This window comes from Apus apus, chromosome 1 (assembly GCF_020740795.1).
Source record: "Apus apus isolate bApuApu2 chromosome 1, bApuApu2.pri.cur, whole genome shotgun sequence".
NCBI lineage: Eukaryota > Metazoa > Chordata > Aves > Apodiformes > Apodidae > Apus > Apus apus.
The window spans coordinates 8,984,855-9,003,981 of NC_067282.1; the positions used below are offsets into that span (position 1 = coordinate 8,984,855).

At 40.3% G+C, this 19,127-nt stretch overlaps 1 protein-coding gene across 2 annotated transcripts in view; it reads left to right on the top strand.

Moving 5' to 3' along the window:
• The window catches only part of TYR (tyrosinase), a 48,588-nt gene extending 30,728 nt beyond the window's left edge, over positions 1–17,860 (top strand). The window contains exons 4-5 of one of the 2 annotated variants that reach the window (XM_051620803.1): positions 8,826–9,007; positions 17,380–17,860. In XM_051620803.1, coding sequence (XP_051476763.1) covers positions 8,826–9,007; positions 17,380–17,600 — 403 coding nt within the window. In that variant the 3' untranslated portion in view covers positions 17,601–17,860. Of the gene's footprint in view, positions 1–8,825; positions 9,008–11,961; positions 12,146–17,379 lie in introns of those variants that run through there. The other variant, XM_051620811.1, reaches the window with a different exon arrangement.
• The last annotated feature ends 1,267 nt before the right edge of the window (positions 17,861–19,127 follow it).

Sequence of the window (19,127 nt, forward strand, 5' to 3'; positions counted from 1 at the left end):
GAGCAGCTTTTTCTCACAAAAGACATTGGAGAAGCTGCCACCTTTTTATTAAGAAAGAGAAACACTTAGAGTACTAAATGATTACTGGAGCAATTACTGGAAGCTGTGTAGCCCTCTGCACCCACCTGAGCATGCTAAGCAGCACTGAGAGATCCAACTGCTTTCTCTCCAAGTGGTTACAGATACTTACGTTGTTGACATAAAGACAAACAATTTCAGATACAAAAGCTGAAGATCCCTTTCTCTTCACCTAGTCCTAAAGAGGTGTTGGGGGCATTCTAAAGATAAGGGGGAAAACTGCTCTAAATCACTTCAGTAGTGGGAATATTAAAAATATCTCATAACCTCAGCAGCTGCAGTGACCTTGAAGCTTTCAACAAAGTAGGACATGAGCAAAGAAAGTGGCTTTAGTTGTCTCTTAGGTGGGACTGGTTCTGTGAAACCATGATTTTACTGTCTCCTTTCCTCTTGTTTCCTTTATTTGACACTTTCTGAGCACCCAGATTGAGCTGTGCCACAAATCAGAACAAAGGAGATGGAAGGAAGTACAGATGCTTGCAGTGGGATGGTGAAGCAAAGTGCTGCCAAGATCCTCAGGCACCACATGGCTTCCCAGCTCTGGTGGTATTTTGTAAAGGGTGGGAAGGTGTTAGCATGGTGCACATTATTATGCCTGATCCAGAGAATGGTCCTTCAGGAGGCAGCTAGCAGCTAATATCAATCTGGATGGATAAGTAATGGGCTTCATGTCATCTGCGTGTTGCCCTTCCACGTCACAGGTGGTCTAGTCCGCTGTGGTTGACAAAAACAACTTTTTTGTTCAGAATGTGAAGAAAAGGGAAACAACTAAGTAGGCCAGACCTTTCCTGAAAGCGAATATTCATATTTCAGAGACTTATAATACATCTACACCCATATGTTCCAAGAAATAAAATCAGAAGCAAAACATTATGTGAGGGAACAGCTCCACTGGGCCAAAGTATCCTTTTTTGTCTTTTTAGTGCAAGCCTGTGTTTAAAGTGTTAGGGATTGCCAAATCTGGTAGCCCAATAAAGGAATGGTTACCACAGCTCCACATTCTCAGGTCCAAGCAGTGGTGAAGCTGAGCATGTATTCCTAAAAGGCACACTCACACAATATTTATATGTATGCATAGGCATATCTGCATATGTAGTTGACCAGCTGCATGGATAACACAAAAAATACAGCACCTACACAAATTCCAACAGCACCAACAACCTCAGACTCTTGTCCTTTTAGGCTGACCAGGATAAAGGCCTGTTATGGGAAAATATACAGACAGACAGATAGATGGATAGATAGACACAGTCTGGCTTCCCCAGTAACTGGCTTTAGACACTCAATCTACCCATTAACTGCCCCTGGAGCCCCTGGTCTCCCGCTTGTCTCACCCACAGGCAGACACAGACATGCACACATCCACAAACAGGCCTCTCCTGGCCAAGGGAGTGGCACAGAAGTAAGTTGAGAATGGTCCTGAAAAGCTCTGTGGAAGAGACCTTATGCCCAAGGATTCTTGCCCCTTGCTGCAGCTTGGAAGTGATGCTGGCAATTTGGATGTTTCCCAGCAGCTGCGACTTGACACAGAGTGAGCTCTGTAACCCAGGACAGTCCTCAGCAGTGATTCAACAGCAGCAAAGACACAACCTCAGAGGCCTTGGATGGGTTTTTTCACAATAATTGAGGGCAGCATCTTAGTTTTTAATCAGACACTTTCATTATGACTGGTGTAATTAGCTTATAACCTGCCTAAGAGTCCCTGTAGTGTCTTCAGCCAACTTCAAACAAAAAGAAACAAAAAACAACACTGCAATATAACTGCATACGTTGGCAAACAGTGCAGTGCCTTGACTTTACAACCTCAGCATCAGCAGCTCTTCTAGGACCAAAGCAGCGATGTTTCTCCTAAATGCTTGGGATGGGAATTACCTGAGGTGACTTTGTAACACCAGCTGAGTAGTGCCAACTTTTAAAGTGATGACTACTGTGAAATCATAGTCCTTGGGCTGGCATTTCAGCTTTCCTCATTTTGTTTCCTTTTCCCTTTCTTTCCAAATGCAAATACATGTTGCTTGCCAGATTTCTTTTACAGAATGTCAGATCTCATGATACTGAAACAAATTGTATAAATGAGCTTATAGTAACATCATCTGCCTTCTTTCTGCCACAGTCAGCCCGATCTAGCCTTAGTCTCACAACTGTATATGAGGAATGAAATTCCCTGTGTGACATCCAACACAATTTGTGACAAGGCTTCATATTTGAATGTGATAAAATTATTAGTGGCTTTCAAAGTGGCCATCTAGCAGCTGAACCATTTAGTACTGTCTGTGTGCAGGCTAAGCTGAGGCACGGATTATCAAGCTACTAGAAACAAAGGGCACAGTTTCACTGCTGCCTTAAATCAGCTTAACACGGCACACAGATTAAGAAGAAGAAACAGTCCTACTCACTACCTGGATGTGCTCATCTCTGATGCTCCTTTGTGCTGGTATTGATCATCACAAAAAAGCATAATGAGGAAGGTCCATGACTTTATTTCACCTCAGATATTCCAGAACAAATAAAAACAAATTAAATGTTTGGTTCTAAAACAAATAAATTCTTTAATCCTGATTGTGGCATGGTTGTGCAAAAGCTTACAAGGAAAGAGAGGAGAAGGTAGGAAGCAGGAAATCAGGACTGAGTTACTGTAGTGGTACAGCCCTACATTAACCACATCACTTCACCAGGAGAGGACTGTAGTCCTTCCACTGGGAACACCTGCAGTGTCACACACTTTCCTGGTTGCATGGCAGAGGAATTCATATAGAGGAACTGAACCTTATTCTTCCCCCTTTCCCTCTCTCCAGCTGCCCTTAATTCCAAGGTGAAACACACAGGATTAAACTTTGACAAAACCTTCCTGAAGGGCCAGTCAGGTTTACACTCTGTGGCAGTGTCTCTGTAGTAGTTCCATGCAAGGAAATCTTTAATAACAGATATCTAAGGTCTGGTTTCTCCTTCTAACACTGCAATTGGTCCAGTGTAGCTCTGCTCACAACTGTGGAGACACACTGTTGGGAAATGGCCCTTAGAAGAGACTCTTTTCAAAATTATAAAGAAAATGCCTACTTTCACTGTTTCACTCTACTTTTCCAGGTTTTAAGTTTTCTTTTCCATGAGCAGCATATTCTTTCAAAGCACGCAACACAATCCAGAACAGTATGAAGTTATCCAGCCTAAATACAGCACTGCTTTTATGCTGTGCTTGATATTTCCCACTGGCAACATAAACACATTTATTTCTTGACTCATCCTTTCATTAGCTAGAATCCCATTGCATATATTATTCATAGAATAAAATGAATTCAGAACTACATACTGGTGGCCTTTTTTTAATCATCCTCGAATCAATCATATTTTCCCTCCCTATTCTTTAAACCAAGGTGGTTTAGGTTTTTTTTTCAAATTAATTTTCCACTAGGCTCATTTCATTTCACTTTGTATAATCTGCTATGTATGGAGCAGAACAAGGAAAATATTCAGGTCTATTTATATGCAATTAAATTGAAGTGATATATCCATGTCTTTTACAGATGGCTTTAATTTTCTCTGTAAAAGCACCTTAACACACTAAAAACTCTTTGCAAAAGGAAAGTGTATTTCCTCAGAATGATAATTTAAACTACCAAAGCATCAACATAACAGGTGGGAGTTTTTATTACTTTTTACCACATACCAGCTCTTTAGGCCTATCTGTGTTGGTACACACAAGCATTAAGCTCACTAATATTTTGAGATCTGTATATGGATACATAGCAAAAAAATCCCAAACTACAAACATCTTAATAAAATTGAGACTACAGGCTTTGCAAGAGTATAACGTGTCCCCAAGAGGTATCATAGTCTGGCAGGCACAAAGTGGTGCCATAGGTGAGGTCCCACTCCACACCAGCATGTCTAGTGTGAACTTAGGCAAGTAATTTTTGCTCTGTTCCTATTTTCTCTAAGGTCACTAACTTTTCTAAAATTTCTTTAATATGCAAAAAAATATTTGCCCTTATGACTTTTTGAGAATCCATCTCACAGGATAACGTGATTTATTATTTATCTCCTTCTAGATCCCAGATGGGGTTCTCCCCATTTCCATTCCCTCAATAAAATTCCTGATGACTTATGATTAGGTCTTCTCTGCTTTAATTTATCCCTCCTTGTATTCCCCATCACACTCACATCCCATCTGGTCTCTTCAGCACTGCCAACATCTCCCAAACAACATCAGTATAGCTGGGATTGCAATGCTAAAAAAGTCTCCATGTCTGGAAAAGGTCACTCCTACCTATACAAATAACTAATTATCTGCTTGCCCTCTTTGTCTACATGCTGAGGAAGAAAGTAAAATCAAACTGCTGTAGGAGTCAGGCAGATTTCTCTTTCACTGAACTCCTGTCTAGAACTTTTATTGCACAGAAGGAATATGGAGATTGGATACAACAGAACACCAGTCTGATTTTTATATTGTCATTTTGTTACCTTTAGTCTCATTACATCCAGAAACAGAGGAAGAGTGGAATAAAATGGCCCTTCAGATGTCATTTAATTCACAGTCCTGCCTTATTAGGCTCTCAGGGCCAGAGGAAGATGCAGAGGTTCGTATGAACATAATATCTGTGGTTTGCCAAGATAATTAACGATTTCAGGGAGTTCAGGTCTGCTGTTCTGCTGCAGTTCCGTTTTTTTTTTCCTACCAGGAGTTTTGTAACTTCACAACAGGACCTGCTAATATCATCATCATTTTGTCTCTCTGCTTGCAGTTTTAACTCTGCAGCCCTAAGCTCTTCCAAGTTTGCAGCTACTGAGCAAAGCACAGAAAACAAGTACATATTTCCAAAGTACGAAAAGGAAAAAGCTTACAACATGGCTACTTTTAAGGGAAGAAAAGAAAAACTTCCATCAACAGTAAGTGGATCAACATCTGATGATGGAAGTACTGATTTATCTCTCTCTCAGAACCACAAGCCCGTTATTGGATAAATAAACTGCTTCTATAGGCACACAAAAGAATTGTCAGACAATTCATCATAGCTGTTCTCTTTGCCTACAGAAAGAATAGTGCAGTATGAAGGAGAGCACATTTGATACTTTCTGCCTTTAATGTAGCTAAGGAGTGAGAAAGCACCTTATTTGAGGGAAAAAAAAGTATCCTACAACATGTAATTCAGTGTCCCAGGTATTCTGAAACAAAAGATAGTATGATTATTTTATCCAGATATACTTTTTTTGGCCCAAAACTTTTCAGTTAAGACAAGTCCCCAAAGATAGCAGCACTGTGATGAAGTCAGTACCTGGCTGATACCAAAAGCCATAAGCTACTTCAGGATTTCAGTTTTCCTTAAAAAGTGAATGGAGTTAACAGCCCCACCTGGGGAGTCATAAAATGTAACTCTGATATGAAATCATTTTTGGTGCCCAACAAGCTTAAGTTGTATCCTCTGCATGGATTTTCTTCCCAACTGAATGCAACTGGGAGGTTTCTCTCTCCACTCATCTGGAAAACCTTTCTTGAAAGGCAAGGGGAAAGCTTCCTTCTTTCCTAAATTGTCTTTAAAAATATGGGTCAGGAAAGGAAATGATAGTGCTCTCCTTTCACAAGTAGAATTACAAACAGATTAACATGTAAAAAATACTACTGTTACATCCAATCTCTCAATTTTCTAAAACAAAAGAAGAAAAACATGAAGATCCTCATGAAAATACAGAGCATCTTGCATTATCTTGCCAAGAAAAAATTAGTGTTGTGAGCCCATCTTACTGAGCAAGCTGGGAACAAGACTTTAAGTGTAAAGAAAAAATGCACCTTCAGCCAATTGCTTTATTAGCAAGCAGAATATGATCCTGATCTTTCAGAGGGTAAAAAAAAAAAAAAAAAAAAAAGAGCCAAGATAAATGCACAGGGCCAGCTATTCTAAAGGGAGTAATGAAAAGTGTTACTTTTAAAACCTCATCAGATGTTTCTAGGATTTCTACAGTCACATACAGATATGTTAGATGAAACAAATTTCAGTAAAGATTATATGATTCTATGCTGGCTAAAGGAGAGAACTGTTCATAAACAACACAACAAATTGTGCCACAAATCTTGTGCATCAGCACAGCTCATCACATCAGTAATTAGAGGCATATAATTGTGACTAAATCTAAAGATCAGCTGCAAGGGCAGACAACTCAATGCTCCTGCTACTGCTAAGAAAACAGTGATATCTAACCTGGGAACCACACTGCAAATGAAGGAATGTAAAAATACATATGTTCATTTCCATGGAAATGCTTTGGATTTGCATTCTGCTTGAAAGATTACAGGCCTGAGGATTCTTCTTGAAATTGCTTATGAAATGACAACATTTAGGTAATCCAGAGAGGATGCTGCATTTCAGGGCTTGTCACACAAATCTATCTCAGGCAAATGATGATCTCTAGCTCTGAACCTTGTGCTTATCAGCCATCCAGATTTTCAGAATGTGATTGCTCAGCATTCTCTGAAAATCAGGTCCCAAGAAGTACTGAGCATTCAGAAGTTAGGATATGGATCATCACCAGACTTTGAAAACCTGATCCAAGTCCTATCTCTGCCTTCTCCCTAAGATACTATCATGTTCCATAACCAAAGTATCTCGGTACCTCTAACAACCCCATTCTGCAGAGAAAAGCTGTCTCAGCTCCCATCTACAACTGCTGGGAAAACAAGGCTCTGATAGTCAGGGTGCCATGCTCAAGATACATACATCCCTACTCCACTCAAGCTAAAATAATGCCTTGGTTTCCTTTATATTTGATGCCTTTTTTAATCATTACTGAATTTATCTATGCTGTTCTCCAAAGATGTTATCTGATTACATTTTCTGTTCAAACTTTCTTCTGATAACTGCAGCTGAAGCTTTGATATCATTGTTTAAATTCATCCATCTGAAAGCTTCAGCTGAATATTATTATTCTGACAAGAGTTTTTCTAGACAGGGCTGATGAAATTAACTGGAGAGCCACAAATGAAGATTTTAATCAAGTTTAATACCTTCATTGTTAAGGGTTGACAACAAGTATGAACATGGTGATGTTGTCATCTATTAATCCTTTGGTGCTAAAAAAAGAATGGAGGCTTTGGCCTTACCATTGCTTTGATGAGTGTGAGAGAGTTTAAATTTGGAATGGTAAGCAGAAACTTTCTCAATATTTCTGCCCAAAGACAGGAGGTAAAAATATACCAGCAGAATCCTCTGATGCTCTGTAGAGATCCTGGTACTGCTGAGCAATTGTGTTTGGGTCTCTGTTTCTGAGATAGCGTGAGTTCCTGAACAGCTGGTTCATAATTATAAAAGGGGGAAAAGTCTGTGTCCTCCAGCCAGCAGCCAGTGCCAAGGAGCAGCAACTGTTTAGCCAAGATCTCAATTAAAGTACAATCTACAGGTCTCTTTAGACTGTTTCCAAGTCTTGTAACTGATAAATGAATTCAGTGATGCCTTCCTGAGCTTGATGCTGATAATCCCCTCCTACCAATACCTTCTGATCAAATACGGGGTTGCCTTTCTTCACATACAAGATACCTGTATCTGATTCCCTTGCAGTATCTTGCCGACTCCCTTATTCCAACCATCCAGGTTGGCTAACACCATAGGGTCAGCAGGGGTTCAGGGAAAGGATGTGAGGATTTAAACAAAATAAAGAAATGAGCAGAAAAAGCTGACCCAAAGGGAGGAGAACTGATAATGTCTTGGAAAGTTGTTAATTTTGCTTCCCAAAGACATCCAGTAGTAGACTTAAAAATGTCAGTACAAACTCCATACTGCAGCCTTTAAGCTTTCTGCTTCCCAGTTAAATAGACATAAAGCCCTGCACTGACAGACACATAATGGGAGAATATTTGGCAGAGAAAAATTGAAAGGAGCAGCTGAGATCAGAGGTATGGGTGACAGCTTGTGTTGGGTTTCCATGTCAAGGTTGTGGTAGTGAGGGGGCTGCTTGTGTGAGAAGATGCCAGAGTCTGCCCCCATGTCAGACAGAGCCAATGCCAGACGTCTCCAAGACAGACCCACCACTGGCCAAGGTCATCAATGGCAGTGGTAAAACTTCTGTGATAACATATTTAAGAAAGAGTTAAAAAAGCTGTGCAACAGCAGCTGGGAGAGAGAAGTGAGACTATGTAAGACAACTATGCAGACACTAAGAAGAAGCTACAGTTAGAGAAAGACTCCTTCCTTATAGCTGACCTGCTAATCAAGTTTCTAGACTCATATAGATTACTTTTCTTCCTCAAATGTTTCCACCCCCTTGTTGATGTTAAACCAACACTGGTGTAGCCATACTTAAAGGCACACATGAAAACCCTTGGTAAGAAAATAGAGAAAGGGAAACAGGACTGAGCAGCTGGCAACAAGAACCAGTCCTAAATGTTTCCGAGGGCTTGGAGTTAGGACTGAGGTCTTTAATCCTTTTCTCTCTATCCTTCACAACCGTGTGAATCCCAGAGGAGAAACTGCAGTCAGGTCACAGAGAGACAATGAATTGCATTTGTAGAATGTAAACATATGTTCAGCATCTCTGTAGCACTGCAGACTTTTGATTTTTGTAGGCTTGCATAGGAACCCAGCACTGAAGTAGCTAACCCCAAGTGATCTGGAAAGCATCACATGCACATGAACACGTCATTGCATGCTATGGTCCCCAGGGTTCACAAAAAAAAAAACCCAAAAGAGTATTTTTTTTTTAATTTTCAAGAAGAAAATCTTTGCCAATTTCCACATTTAATTTACATGCCTTTTCTTCTACAGCATTTTTGAGCGATGGTTAAGAAGACACAGGCCCATGCTAGAAGTTTACCCAGCAGCCAACGCACCCATTGGGCACAATCGAGAAAATTACATGGTCCCCTTTATCCCTCTTTACAGAAATGGAGAATTTTTTAAACCCTCAAGAGAGCTGGGGTATGACTATGAGTATCTGCAAGAACCAGGTAATGTTACTATTTTGGGTAAATGTCAGATTTGTTGCCTATAACCTAGAATATGTCTGTAAAATGAGATTATACTAGAAAATCCTTCTATTCCAGATTTTTTCCTGAATAGAATCCCAAATTGTACCTGCTTGTTTTCACATTTCTGGTCTGATATAGAGCCAAGATGATAACATTAGAAAAGTTCAACCAAAAATCAGTCATTGATATAAATCCTATCTATCCTAGCCCACTAAGAGCAGAATCTGACCCAGATGGTAAGCTCATGGTCAGAACTGGGGAAATTTTGAGTCTGCTATTTGCCCAGGGCAACAGATGCAGCTCAACACAAATGGGAACCAGCGAGATTTTCAGACTGAAAAGCAGGTCAGATCCAAATCTCTCTTTCTAGTTTACAAATGTAATCTGATCTCTTAAAAATCATGGAGTAAAATTCACTGTGGCACCAAAAACCAACACAGGGTCTGTGCGGCACTTAAACCAGTGCTTACCCTGTTCTTATTTATATGAACACAACTTTATGGTTATTTATATGAACATAACCATTTGTAATGCTTATTTCATTTAATCAAATAAATTTTGCACTGTTTAGTGATGGTTATGACCTGCATTGCTCTTTGAAGATAGTTTTGAGTTGGGCATCTTGACACAAGGAGGACAGAGGCCCTTGGGGCTGTAGCTGCTGGGAAACCTCAGGCAGACCAGGCCTTGTGTCCTGAGTGGATTTAGTAGTTTTACTTGAGTAGTACAGGCCTATTTATTGTCCATCGGAAGGGTTAAAATCTGTTAAAATATACAGTTGTCTAGAGCTGAGGATTGTTAAGATACTTTGGTCGAATCCTTTATAAAACAGATTATTGGAATGGCCAGATCTCTTACGTTCATCACTGCCAAAAACTACACAGAGTATGGGATGCAATTGTCCTTGCAGAGCATCAGCCACTGAACAGGCAGGTTGCTGGGCATGTTTGCTTTTCCTATTTTGAGGCAGAAAATTTCCATGAATTCAGCTCTTCAGTTAAAAGGCAATTAAGAGCTAAAAGTCCAATAACTATATAGCAAAAGCACCAGGGACAATTTAGTAATGCCAGCATTCTCATAGCTGGTTTCTTGTCTTTATCAAAACAAAAAGTTCTTAAGGCATCCCTGCTTTTCTGACAGTTTGCTTTCTAATAGGTACAGTTTCTGCATACTTGATAAAACATCCAGTCATGTATTTAGTTTATTCACTCCAAGTAAAATCAAGCTTGATCCATAGCCACCCAGAAAATGTGGTTTTGACTTTTTAATGGGTAATAAAAGGAAGCTGCAAATCTCATGTACAATGGTTCAGGCTGTTTCAGTACCACAACCCAGAGACAGCGGTCAATATTTCTCCTAATATCATCATCAAATGGTTTGGGTTGGAAGGGACCTTAAAGATCATCCAGTTCCAACCCCCCTGCACGGGCAGAGACACCTCCCACTAGACCAGGCTGCTCAAAGACCCATCTAATCTGTCCTTGGACACTTCAAGGGAAGCCACAACTTCCCTGGGCAACCTGTTCCAGTGTCCCACCACCCACACAGTGAAGAATTTCTTCCTAATGTCTAATGTAAATCTATCCTCTTCCTGTTTAAAGCTGTCACTGTTCTATTGCTACATGGCCCTGTAAAAAGTCCCTCCCTAAAATCATTATTTTGGTCTTATTAGTCACATTTTTGTCTTTTTATTCATGTTACCGTAAATTAATTCCTAATAAAGACCAGAAAAAAATTGTACATATTTTTAATTAAAGCCACCAGTTTCCTAAGACCACATATTCCTAGAATTGTGTCATTAAAAAAAATGTCAAATATAATGAATTTCAGAAATATCAAGTCCTGAACTGGTACTGCAAAAGAAAGCAAATGTTAAACTATTTACCATTAACAATTCAGCTCTGTTGCCTCTTGATCTCTTCCCTTTTCCAAGGGAGCACACAGTCCTCAGAAAATGAAAATTCATGTTAAATTCTGCCAGCATTCTTAACACAGAGGTAAAGAAAGTAGTTCCTTAATTATTTTGAAAGATCAACACAAATAGTGAAATTCAACCTCATTCAGAAAGCCCAGATAATCCTTGAATGTCACTCAATCCCTTGCTAAGCTCACGGTGAAGAAGAGAGCTTAAGCTATTTCTTATCAGAAGGGAAAAGAAACCAGTTACAAATGGAAAATGGGCTGGACTCTGAAAATGCAGATACATTTTTTTTTCTCAGCACTCCTCAAACCCGGACTTTTCTCCAGAGAGAAATGCTGGGTTCCTTTTCAGAGTAACACAGGAGTAAACAGGAGCTTCTTGACAGAGGAGCTGAAGCAGGAATGCCTACTCACTTTTTCTGAAAGCTTCCATCTACCCAAGGGAGAACAGAAAGTCTGTAACTGGCAGCCAGGAGTTACTAGACAAACAAAAAAGTTACAAAGGGAAAACAAAACAAAACACTAAAATAAACAAACAAAAAAAGAATCAAAAAAACAACCAAGAACCAAAAAATCAGAGCAGTGAAGAGATGGGTGGCTGAGAAGAGGCAGCATTTCTGCAGATCTTCCAAATGAGAAGGACAAGGAAAGGCAGAGGAAGAAGAGAGAACAGAGCGAGGAATGAGCACACAAAACCTGGCTCTGTCCTGTCCTTCAGGCCTGGCTTTTTAGTTTTTAAAGGGAGTAGCTGGAGGAAAGCAGCAAGGGCAGCAGTTCTGAGTCACAGCACTACCACCTTGGTAGAGATGCAGAAGGACTGCAAAGGATGATAGGGCTGGTTACAAGAAATAAAAATTGGAAAAAATCCAGTGACAAAATGGTATTTTAATGCTTTATCATATTACTGTTGTTACCCTAAGGAAAAACTGATGCCTGGAGTCTTGCTTTCCACTGAAAAGCAAATCAGTGTATGGTTATTTTAATTGCAGCTTCATTTATTTTCATACATACAGCAGCCCTGAAGCAGAAGTGGTCACAAAATGTGCATGTGGGAATCCATCCATCAGGAATCGGACACATCTCAGAGTCTAGTTACCAGGAAGCTGATCTGAGCAGAAACCAGAGCACAAACCCAGCTTTCCTGAACATGAGAACCATGAACTGTAAAACTACCACAACCCTCATGGCTTACTGAAAATGAACATTTGTTACCATCAATAAAAAGATTTGGAAGGACTAAGGGCACCACCTAGCAATAGCTGTCAAAACAAAGTTCTAAGGCATGAGCTATTCCAAGGAATTATATTTGAAGGCCTAGACTAAGTTGGTTTTGTTGATGTTGTTTTTTTTTTCTTCCATAAATAGAGACAGATAAATCCACAGACACAGCCCTGCATTTTCTCCATAAAATGTCTCTCTCTCACTGACAACAATTTTATGACCAGTATATATGTGGCCAGGTGATTAATCTTTTTCCAGATGTAGGCAGTGACCAATTAGAAACCCAGGAGTTGTTACCTAGTTGTATACCCAGCCTTCCAGTGCCTGAAGAGGTCCTATAGGAAAGCTAGAGAAGGACAAGGGACAAGGGAGAACAGTTTTCAACTAGAAGAAGGCAGATTTAGATTAGATATTAGGAAGAAATTAGCGTGAGGGTTGTGAGACCCTGACTCAGGCTGCACAGAGAAGGTGTCAGTGCTCTCTTCCTAGAAGTGTTCAAGGCCAGGTTGGACGGGGCTTTGAGCAACCTGGTCTAGTGAAAGGTGTCCCTGGACATGCAGAGGGGTTGGAACTAGATGGTCTTCTAGGTCCCTTCCAACCCAAATCATTCCATGAGTCTAGGATTCTATGACTCAATTAATCTACCTGTCAGTTGCAATTTTAACACAAACTTTGACACTCCTGGTAAAGTAAGGGGTAAGAGTGTTGCTACTACCACTTAGACAGCCAGGTTGCTCCTGGATGTGCTGTAGGAGGAGAGCTCAGATCCAGAAAATGCATGCAGCCATTTCTATTTCTGGCTTTTCAGCAATTTGGTTGCAAAATCACATGAAGTGAGTAGAAAATGTGGCAGATGGCAAATATGGTAGCACCAAGGAGAGACCCTGCTGAGTCTCCCAACACAGGAGAACACACTGTTGACCACAATGTGAAAAGTTGATGTTATGCATATAAAAGCCTACAATAAAATAGTAACATGCACAATAAAATGTGGATGTCAGAACAATGGGAAGCAATTAAATGTGACAACACTGGAGATATTCTATCTTGAAAAATGTTTTAAATTTACGTATTACATAAAAGATGAGAAGAGAGTATTTTGGTCCCTGGATTTTCTTCAGGCAGAGAGAAGAAAGTGTAGATTAAGGCTGATTGAAACAGAAGGAGAGAACCAAAGAAAACGAGACACAAAAATATATTGTTAGTAAGAAGAGCATGAGCAGATATTTTGATTGTTATATAGTAATCCTTAATGGAGAAACAGAAATATGGATTTTTAAAACTGGCATTTGTTGTGTTTTGTTGTTTGGTTGGTTTGTTTTGTTGTTTTTTCTTTTTTCTTGGGAACCATTTAGGGTTAGGAAACTCTTTTGCTGAATTATTAACAGCCTGGTAGCATGTAATGTGGTGATATCAGGTATCCTATAGCCAGACTTCACCTCTTCCAGAGAAGGGCCATGAAGATGATCAAAGGGCTGGAGCAGCTCTGCTATGAAGACAGGATGAGAGAGTTGGGGCTGTTCAGCCTGGAGAAGAGAAAGCTCTGGGGAGACCTTATAGCACCTTCCAGTACCTGAAGAGGCTAAAGGAAAGTTGGGGAGAGACTTTTCACCAGGGTGTGTAGTGAGAGGATGAGGGGTAAGCTGGAAGAGGGCAGATTTGGGTTAGACATTAGGAAGAAATTCTTCATCATGACAGTAGTAAGATGCTGGATATGGGTAGTCTAGGGAGGTTGTGGACGCCCCCTCCCTGGAGGTGTTTAAGGCCAGGTTGGATGAGACTTTGTGCCTCCTAGGGGAGGCACCCCTGCTCATAGCAGGGAGGGTGGAATCTGATGATCTTTAAGGTCCCTTCCAACCTTAAGCATTCTATGTTTCTACAATTATATTCTGAGAAATTTATATAAGCAAACTGTGAAAGGGCAGTTATGAAGTGCAAGTGTTAACTGAGATTGTTAAACAAAAAGCAAACAGTGTTGCTCAATACATGCACCCAAGGATATTTGATTTATCTTCTCTCAATACTCCAAAGTAATCACCTTTGCCAGTGTTCCACTCTGCAGATGTGCCATCATTGCCAGCAAGCAGGCAGGACTTCACAGCAATGTTACTACACCAATGTAACAGGCAGAGACAACTCCAATCAACTTCAGCACTGAAACATTAATTATAAAGTTGTTGATAGTCATACAGAAATGATCTGTTTCTCACTGTTTCTAGATACAGTCACATGATGAAGGGTGGGTCATAGTTTCCAAATTTACCCATCATCTTGTATTGAAGGCAGAACTGTAAGGGAGCAACTTGAATTTACACCAATGGGTACTGTAGCTTTACCATGAACAACCCACTACTATCTCTCTTGCCCCCCAAAGTTAGTGCACTATGACTGACAGTCTTCTCCAGACTCTCATTGTCATCAGAAGACAACATTACAAAAGACTTTCCCAGCTGTAATAATCAGGAGACCCTGATTAAGTTAGTGGGTCTTGTGAACTTGCCAGGGCTGCAGAGACAAGTGATTCTGCCTTAAGACAGACTCAGGGGCTCAATAACATCTGTCTCTCTCAGTTCATCTTCCTAGTTTTTGATTTGAGAAGTGTCACTGATATCTCCTTTGACCACCCAGAAGGACACAATTAGTGAACTGTGCACACAGTAAGTGGTAGAAACAAGAGAGAAAGAATTTGCTTGCTGGGATAAGAAAAAAAAAAGGAAAGCTTGACCTAGTAAGATATGTTTGTGCTGCCTCAATGTTTGCTTTAAAACCTCATGCCCGTTACCCACCCATGTTAGGGGTAGAAAACCATGTAAAATTAAATAGCATGACTGCCAACCTACCAGTGGGGTATATAGCGACAGATAAATGATAGAAAAACTGTTTTGTTCATTTCTTGACTGGCCAGCTTTTATTTCTAACTTGTGGAATTAACGCTGGAAAGATATAATCCTCTAGTTTATTTAGAATTAATATCTAAAATATATATATAATTCTGGGTTTGTGTTTGTTTTTTTTAATCCTTGGGATCCATTATATAAAATAATGTAGTTTGATATTACCATAAAAGGAAGATCTCAGGATGCCCAACTATTAGATTGGCATGTTTCTTCAATCATCATAAGAATTCCACATTATTAGTATAAATACAGGATACATACTGTTTCACCTTGGAATTACACTGTTGTGGTTTCCAACCCTTTCAATGACATCCAACAACCCCCACAAAATGGACTGCTTGGTGTTTTTAAATTACATTTAACAGCAATTATATGATATATTAAGAATAAGAAGGTATTTGTTGCTATTAGCTAGAGCTAACAGTCTCTGAGAAAAAAAGTATGTCAAGAGTTGAATGCTAAGACTGTGATTGAGGTTAATCACTGCTATTTTCCTATCAGGAAGAGCAAGATGAGGAGATGTTGGTATTAGTCACTAATGAGAGAGTAGATATCAAGCACCAGCCCAACTTGGCTTCCTCTTGCTTTGTCATGAACCTATTGACTGAAAGGGCAGTTTTAATCAATGTTCATGGCAGCTTCCAGGGAAGATTATAATTTCATTCCAAGCACTGATATAAAAGAAAGGAATTGGCATTGGCTAACGTCTCCCTCAAAGTACCCATGTGTTGTCCAATGTGAGGTATTTATGAAGAATCTAATTTTTATAATTCTGAGTGTTATGTAGCATTTATATGTCTAATGAGGTCAGAAGCAGAAGGCTAAACATGAAGACTCTTACATATACAGTCTCAGAATACAAAGTTGGATTAACTCGAAAACAAGGACCAGAGAAATAGCCACCAAACATGCCCTAAACTGAAGCTGAGGTGTAGGGACAACATCTATTTAGCATAAACACAGGCTAAATTTGAAGTGGATCTCAGGAAGAGATTCAGACAACAAGTGCTACAGATAGCTTAGCCTTAAAGGTGCTGCAGCCCAAAAGCATCTTTTCAGAGCACAGTGCACAGAACGTGCACTCAGAAGCACCATGATACAAGAAGATATATGGACTTATTTTTCAGGGGACCAGTGAAAATGCAAGATGGCAGGAAGACAGTTATAGCTGTTGTGGGAATATTCCTCACTAAGTATGGCTGAGCAGATCTAAATCAGTCCAGATGTATGAACACTATATAATAAGCCACATTGGAGGAGTCGTCTATAGGGGTCCCATATTCTTTCCCTAAAAGAGAGTAATTGCAGCTAATAGGAACATATACTAGTAATTGGGATACGTGGATTTAAAATACTCTTTGGCCCAAGAGGACAGATATTCTCATTAGTGAAATTCATGCCAGCAGATTGTTGGGTGCATTTTGAAGAGGTCACCTTCCAACCTCTATTGTGACATGAGAGCCCTGTGTGACAGGGTTTTCATAGCTCATTAAGCCATGCTGAGAAAAACAGGGACACAGACACACACATTCATACCACAAAGCAAGAAGGCAACTGATAATCTAACTAGCAAGAAGTTGCCCCGCATTCCCCAAAGAAAAAAGGCTCCAGTTCTTTCTTTAATGAGTCTGAGTGCAGAGAATGATGAGAGAACAGTTGTCTGCTGCCTCTCCCCTTACAAGAATTATCACACGAAATGAGAAGGTGACAGGTTCAAAATCAGTGAAAGGAAGTGGTGTTTTGTGGGGTTTTTTTCTCACCCAACATGTGGCTAAGGCAAGGATCTCCGTGCTTCAAGAAGTTGTGATAGAAGTTCAAAGAGCAGCTGACAGAAGGAAAAAAATCTTCCAATTATAATTAAATACATCACCACATCTGGTTCAGGAAATCCCTGAGCTGCGAATTGTTGGAGGCTGGGTAAGTATTTTGTGACAGGATCATAACAGACATGATCTGTTCTTAAAACTCTTCCTAATGCTCTCTTTTGATTCTTGTTGCCATCAGGGTGCTGAGCTAGCAGAACCTTTGGCCATACTGTATCAGAATTCTTGGGTCATAGTCTTACAGTTTTGACAAAACCATAAAGAGCTCTGGGGACAGTAAACTCTGCTTCAGCCTTTAATATGAAGACTGAGAAACAGACTATAATGTCTAAAGAGATTTGTTTAAAACTATTTGTGACTTTCAGAGAGTTTTTATCAATGTAATCTCTTTCACTCAGCCTTCCAGTATTCTGTTATACAACTTCTATAAACTGACAGTACATTGCATCATGTAAATGAAACTTTCTTTTTTCTTTCTTTTTTACTTCAGCATCTAATTCTTTCCATGAGTTTTTAATAACCTACTTTGAAGAAGCCCGTCAGATTTGGGCTTGGTTGCTTGGAGCAGCTATGATTGGAGGCATAGTTGCTGCTGTGTCCACAGGGCTCATTCTGACCTACTGGAAGAAAAGAAAAACTTCTTCAGAGATACAACCCTTACTCACAGAAAGTGAAGATTACAACAATATATCTTATCAGTCCAATTTCTAAAGGCCTCCAGTAACTCAGTGATGTTACTAAGGTGCTAATCAAGCATGCAGTGTTTGATTCATGTTTACAAATACCTTGTTGAGGTGTGATGCATAAACAGGATGGGCAGTGTTGCTCCTCAAGCCTCTTGTAACCTCCATTGTTGTAGTATCTTATTAGATCTGCTCCTATAAAGATCTCCCAGATCCAACATAATTTACCACACCACTCCAAGAACACCATGTATTTCCTATGCTTGATTAAATAATGCTCCTATGAAACCAGACCAGCATGTGTTGGTGGCTTTAATGTTTAATTCTATGCTCTTTTGTTTGCTTTTTCAACTGTAGGCTCCAATCCTGCAGCTCAATCCATGCATGGATTTAGCAAGATGTGCTTGACTGTACCAGTATCATGCTCACTCTGTGTTTGAATGCAAGAACAGAAAAATCCCTTTAGTTCAGCAAGCAAAATATGTGGTGCCTTGGAGCAGGGCAAATAACCCACAGACATACATTTTTCTTCTAGGACATAAATATTTTCCCTCCTGCTCCCGTAATGTCCTATTTGTCCTTGACTGAGTGCCATCAGAGGCAGAAAACAGGATCTCAGAGACCACTTCTCCTAAATGCTCCTCTTAGTCATAATCTAAAAGGTTTTTAGGCGATTAATTTAGTGTCACTATGTCCACCTTTGTTCAGTTTGTCTTAATGATCTCTCATACTATGGTTTACTTTGTTGCTCAGTATGATATGTTCTATACAGGTAACCCATACACACCAAAACAAGATGTGATGAATTGACCCTGGCTGGACACCAGGTGCCCACCAGAGGTGTTCTGTCACTCCTTAGCTGGACAGGGAAGAGAACATTTTACAACAGGCTCATGCATTGCCATAAGGACAGGGAGATCACTCATTACTGTCACAGGCAAAACAGACTTCACTCAGGGAAAGTGATTTAAACTTTTGCCAATCAAAAATCAGTTTAGGGTAATGAGAATTAAAACTGAAACTTAAAACATCCTTAGCCCCCCAAGCCCTTCCCAGGCTTAACTTCATTCCCAATTTCTCTTCCTCCTCTCCCTGAGACGCACAGAGGGACAGGGAATGGGTGATGCGATCAGTTCATCACACGTCTCTGCTGCTCCTTCCTCCTCAGGGGAGGAGTCCTCACTCCTCCCCTGCTCCAGCGTGGGGTCCCTCCCACAGAAGACAGTGCTCTGCACACTTCTCCAGTGGAAGTCCTTCCCATGGGCTGCAGTTCTTCACAAACTGCTCCAGCATGAGTCCCTTCCATGGGGTGCAGTCCTTTAGAAACAGACTTTTCCAGTGTGGGTCCCCCACAGGGTCACAAGTTCTTCCAGCAAATGTGCTCCAGTGTGGGCTTCTCTCTCCACAAGTCCCCACGTCCTGCCAGAAGTCTGCTCCAGCACAGGCTCATTTCTCCACAGGTCAAAGATCAAAGTCTTCTTTAGGTGCACCTGCCTGCTCCATTGTGGTATTCTTCATGGGCTGTAGGTGAATATCTGCTCCATGGTGGACTGCC